The following is a 6000-nucleotide window of genomic DNA, read 5'->3' on the forward strand; positions in this document are numbered from 1 at the left end:
TCATTTCATCCAGATATTTGTATGAGTTGACCAATTAAAACTGTGATTATTTGATAATGTAGTCATACAATACTGTCTTTTATTTGTTTTGTGATGTGCTCCAATTTACATTTCTGAAAACTTAAACTCAGTTGCCTATCTTTGGACCAATTTGAAATGTTATGATCTGACTCAAATTGGTGCAGATTTTTTTCAGGCAATAATTCATTATAGACAACTCTATCATCCAGGAAAAGTATGAGGCTCCTTATAATATCGTCTTCCAGAACATTAAGGTACAACATTAATGTAATGGTATAAATTACTATAACTGTATAAATAATTTTATAAGTGTGTAAAATACATTGAACTACTTGTTACAACAAAACATTGTACTGGTATACTCAGCAAGATGTTAAATCAGCAGATAGCTACATTTTATGTTCAACATTTTGTGTACAGCATATATGCTGGAAAGGATTTATACCCAAATTAAATAAATATGAAGAAATGGTAGGGTGTTTCTGGAAAAAAAATCCATAAAAACTCATACAGTCCAATTTGCTATTATGTCACTGTTACTGAAATATAATACAAAGTAACTGAATTCGGTGAACATTCTCAGAGTGCAATATGCCTCAGAGTGAAATGCACAGTAATGTCAACATTATTTTTCAAGGCTATGTTTGTGAAAATGGATGAAAGCAAACCACACATTTTGTTCTCAATCTGCGGAAGCATTATGCACTGTGAAACACTGTACTGCTGTTCTACATAAAAGCTGTCTCATTGCCAACATCTTTCCCCTGCTGGCTGTTCTACACTTCTCATCACTGATTCAACATGTTGTAAGATATTTTATGCTGTATGACACCACAGTCCAATCTGGTTAGGATAGCATAAAAATAATATATGAATTTCAGTATTGAAACTGGAACAGCAGAACAGCTCTCATCACACTGGATATCAAATTGAGGTTGGATTACAGCCATGGGTACATCATTTCATGCTACTCAACTGTATGTCATATGTCAGAGTTCATCAACTGTAGTGGCTGGCGACTGGTGGCATAGCCATCTCTTGGCATCCAGTGAACAGACGTTCTCCACAGGTGACAGATTTGAAGAAAATGCTGGATACGGCAACAGTGGAACACTCTCTGTATCGAGGTAGCTCAGTACAGCTCAGGTGATGTGTAGTCTTGCATTATCTTGTTAAAAGATAACATCACGGAGCCCTTGAGAATAGGGCACAGCGATAGGCCTTAACAAAACACAAATGCAATGGCTGCTGTCCAAATTACTGGCTATGTGAACCAGAGGTTGTGACATGTATCCAGTTGCACCCCATACCATATTATCACATGCTGGACCTGCATGAGAATGACAGGTACAATCTGGCCAGGTCTGTTGGCATCAGAGCCTCCACACACGAGTACATCAATTGTGACGATGTTGCAGAACCGAGACTCATCTGATACGATGACACAGTGCCATTCCTGTGTCTGGCATTGTTGTCAGTTGCACCGCTGTCAGTTCACCTCTCTCTAGAGCTGCATTAAGGGCTTGACAGTCTGTGCTGCTCCAGATGCCATCACATTGTCTGTGTGGATACTTGTCTCACTGTATACAAGACCCACTTACTGACTAAATGTACACAACTTCACTGCAGGATCACGTATGCATGAGCGAACACTTGTCTGCCCTCTCAGGTGCTAGTTGGGTGGCACTACTGAGGCCCTGCAAGGCATTTAGCATGGCCCTCCTGAACCTACCAATTTTATGTTCGCACAAAATGAGATTCTGAGCAATGCAAGCAGCAATATAGTGAAACAATAAACCAGAGCCTCAGCAGACCATGAGCCTGCCACTGCCAAATCTGGAATGCTTATAAACATTTCTCCTTCTTCCATTATGCTTAACACGGTCTTCATGTAAACAACCAACACTGAAATAGAATTTCTGAATGAGAAACCTGCTCCATAAGCTTTTCTTGCATACAGAATATGCATGGGAGTGCTGAAAAGTAATGCCTCTGAATTTTTTATTCTGTTCTCAATATCGGTCGAGGTATGACACGTCACGCATATTACTTGGTCAACTTTCCCACTTCACTGACTCGTGGCACATCCCCCTCCCGCAAACAGATGGAGTCACAATAGGCAGCCCACTCTGACCAGAGATTGTGAATATGTTTACGGTGCACTTCGAGGAAGAGGCCCTGATGTCATCCAAATGGAAATCCATCTTCTTCTTCTTCTTCTTCTGTTATGTGGATAACACACTTATCATCTGGCCTCATGGAAGAGACAAACTTCTTGACTTCTTTGTACATCTGAACTCCACACGCCACAAAATCAAATTCACTATGGAGACCAAAGAAGAAGGAAGACTACCATTCCTGCACATCATAGTCAGGAGAATAATGGACAGCACCCTGTGCCACAGCCTGTATCTGACTCTATAAAACACATAAACTCAGTTCTCCCTATGGCACTGTGAATAATTTCAATAACAAAAAGTGAGATGAATGTTGCAGCGTACATTTAATTTCCACTTTGGCTTTGCATTCAAGATCAGTCTTACCTGAGAGTGCAACATTACATCTTTGGTTAATTTAATTATATGTTCATTAGATTTTGGTTATAAGGCACGTTTTGCTGCCTAATGTTTCATCTCCAAATGCTGGAAACAATCCATGGAGGAAGAGGAGTATGTAAGACATTGGTGGACCAGGTTGGAAGAATCTGTGAATTTCAATACTCTGTAGAAGAGCTCAATCATTTGAAAATAACTTTCAGACCTTGTGGCTATTCTAACAGATATACATAAGGCACTACATTCTAAAATATTTGCATCTTTCACTGAAAAACAAGCAACTAGAGGAAAAGTTCTCTTGCCATTTGTAAAAACAGTTGCAGATCACGACCTCCAAGTGCTATGAAGAGAAGGTATTGATGCAGTGCTTAAACCAAACTGAAGACCACAACAGCAGCCATACTCAAGTAAATTGCTATGCAGTAGTTTCAGTGAATTTGACAATGATGTGGCTGCTTTCATGGTGGCCCAGTCATATTGTGGGGTAGGGAATGCCACTGACAGGGCTGGAATTGCAGGTGACAGATGGATTTTTGGCAAAGCCTTGTGTCAATACCTCCTTAATTATTGAGCTGAAAAACTGTAAAAAACATTCATACAGCAAAATCACACAAAAAAATTTCCTATTTCTGCAGGTATTGTGTCTTCTGTTTCTTTTTCATTACAAAAACATATTGATTCAAGTTTATAAAGTCACAACTATGTCTGTGATTTGTGTAACACACATTCTGGAACATGTTCCAGGAATGTCATGAAACAGACAGCTTTAAATACTTACTCTAGCTCATCTTTCAAGACTTGCATGCTAACAACAACACCATCTATCCAATCTGTTTTTATTTCACTTTCATGTAAAGATTTCTCCACAAAGGATATCATCTGCCATGTAGGCAGTGCAAGAGGAAATTCCACACTCACATTTGGGTAATCAAGTGGATTCTGTGTCTTGTCAGAACCAAGTACAATCAACCCAATTTCATCTTTACCACTGGTAAATATCTGGAAACATATTAAATGGTAAAAATAAGTTTTGTTTATAACAAGTTGTATACCAATAAAAACATCACACACAGATACTCTTTATAAAATTATTTAATTGGATAGATAAAAAATCTACTCACCAAGCAGTGGCAGAACACACACATAAAAGACTGTTGTGATAGGCAAGCGTTTGGAGCCAGTGACGCCTTCTTCAGGCTGAAGGGTTGCAGGGGAAGCAAGAAGGGTGAAGGAAAAGGGCTGGAGAGGTCTAAGAAAAGGGGTAGATTTTGAGAAAGTTACCCACAACCGTGGGTCATGGGTGACTTACCGTACAGGATGAGAAGGAAAGACTAATTGTTGGGGACTGCATCGGGCAAGATTCGGAAACCTGAGAGCTTAAAGGTGGAAGACAGGGTAATATGCAAGACAGAGATTACTACTAAAACTGTACATGAGTTAATAAGAGTGAGAAGCTAAGTGTATTGTATGCAACAGCTGTGGGAGGGGGCAGTGAAAATAGATGGAAAAGACAATGAAAGATGTAGAAAGCTAAAACGGAGTGAAGCAAAGAGTAATTACAGTGAAGAAAAGCTGAGACAGGAGAAATTAACGTAAATTAAGGCAAGGTGGGTGGTGAGAACCAAGGACACGTTGTAGTGCTAGTTCCCACCTGCGGAGTTCTGAGAAACTGGTGTCTGGCGGAAGAATCCAGGTGGCATGTGTGGTGAGACAAGTGCCGAGGTCACGTATGCCATGTTGTAGAGCATGCTCTGCAACAGGATATTGCGAGTTTCCAGTATATACACTATGCCTGTGCCCATTTATCCTAACTGATAATTTGGTGGTAGTCATGCAGATGTAGAAAGCTGAACAGTGTTTACATAATAGCTGGTATATGACATGTGTCGTTTCTATTTTTCGCCTGATCCGCAGTTCTGGGTGACTTTCCCAAAATCTACACCTTTTCCTGGAACTCTCCAGGCCTTTTCCTTTACCCTTCTTCCTTCCCCTTCAACGCTTCTGTCTGGAGGAGCCACAGGCTCCGAAAGCTTGCCAATCACAACAGTCTTTTATGTGTATGTTCTGCTGCCGCTTGGTGAGTAGATTTTTTATCTATTCAATTAAATAATTTTATCAATAATTTATTGTTTATGTTGTTATAGTTACTCTTTATAACCTACTTAAAATACATCACGTACCCTCCTCTCCACAATTCTTCGAACACATAGTTTTGCCTTTTGTAAAAAATCACTGCGTTTCTGTATAACATACTTGGAGTCAAAGTGTCCAACATCTATTACAATTATAAACAGAAGAAAGAAAGTCATTGTATTTATTGGCAGTATTAAGCAATCAAATATTTTGAAAGAGTTCCAGTGGTATAAATTTACAATATCTTACAAATAAATATATACGTTTATTCTTTAAATCAATTCTTAGCAATAACATAATAGTATAAATTGCAGAATCAATATAGCCAATTTTAATGTAATGACTGCAATACAAATACAAAATAACAGTGGTAAGTTATAACAAATGAGAGAGAGAGAGAGAGAGAGAGAGAGAGAGAGAGAGAGAGAGAGAGAGAGAGAGAGAGAGAGGCATTTAGACAATGTTTCATTACAGTGTGAAACTTATTAGAATTAAAATGAAGCCATAGTGAATTATTACATTCCAAAAATAATAATTATTGTGTTCCTTCACCCCAAAATAATACTTTCATTAGGTAATATATACTTTTAATTTCAGAATTTTTTACAACAGCTCTGAACTTCACTGCTTCGACGAATTTATTACATGTGTCAATGAATGAGGGTTGATAACACTGCTTCAGTCATTCAATTGTTCGTCATGTGATATTCGCAATGTTCTTAATAACTTCTTATGTAAAGTTCTATCATCAAAAAGATAATCTACGTAAGTTTTAAAACTCACAAATCTTTAAACAACAACTTGAAAATGGGTATATCAGTATTTTGTAGATTCTAGCATTGCTAGATTTACTTTTAAATTTTAAAGTATATGAGCAGATTGAGCGACTTTCCATCCAGAAAATTTGCTGTTGGCAAGACCTCACTACGAGGAAAAATGGTCTTTCCGGAGTCAAATGCTAAAAAATACATAAATACCAGCAGTGTAAGTGATACAAACAGGTATTAAGCAACGGGCATAAATATCGTTCTGCTTGACGAGAAGAAAACTAGGTAGATGAAAGAGTAAATTGGGTGTTCACTTTTCAGTTGAGATCATGTCCCCCATATGTGAAGAAAATAGTCAATATGTAAAGAGAATTACAGATAAAAAGTTTTCTAGAATGAGATTTTCACTCTGCAGCGTAGTGTGCACTGATATGAAACTTCCTGGCAGATTAAAACTGTGTGCTGGACCAAGACTCAAACTTGGTGATCGTAACCCCAGACCTGTGTTGCCGTTTTGGGAGGTA

At 38.2% G+C, this 6000-nt stretch overlaps 1 protein-coding gene across 1 annotated transcript in view; it reads right to left on the reverse strand.

Moving 5' to 3' along the window:
- The window catches only part of LOC124722835 (molybdenum cofactor biosynthesis protein moc-5-like), a 46555-nt gene extending 41670 nt beyond the window's left edge, over window positions 1–4885 (reverse strand). The window contains exons 1-3 of the mRNA XM_047247956.1: window positions 4757–4885; window positions 3355–3575; window positions 3133–3148 (exon numbers count right to left, since the gene is read on the reverse strand). Of these exons, the coding sequence (XP_047103912.1) occupies window positions 3133–3148; window positions 3355–3575; window positions 4757–4885 (366 nt within the window). The remainder of the gene's footprint in view (window positions 1–3132; window positions 3149–3354; window positions 3576–4756) is intronic.
- Window positions 4886–6000: the final 1115 nt, after the last annotated feature.

The sequence above is a fragment of the Schistocerca piceifrons genome, chromosome X (assembly GCF_021461385.2).
Source record: "Schistocerca piceifrons isolate TAMUIC-IGC-003096 chromosome X, iqSchPice1.1, whole genome shotgun sequence".
Taxonomy (NCBI): domain Eukaryota; kingdom Metazoa; phylum Arthropoda; class Insecta; order Orthoptera; family Acrididae; genus Schistocerca; species Schistocerca piceifrons.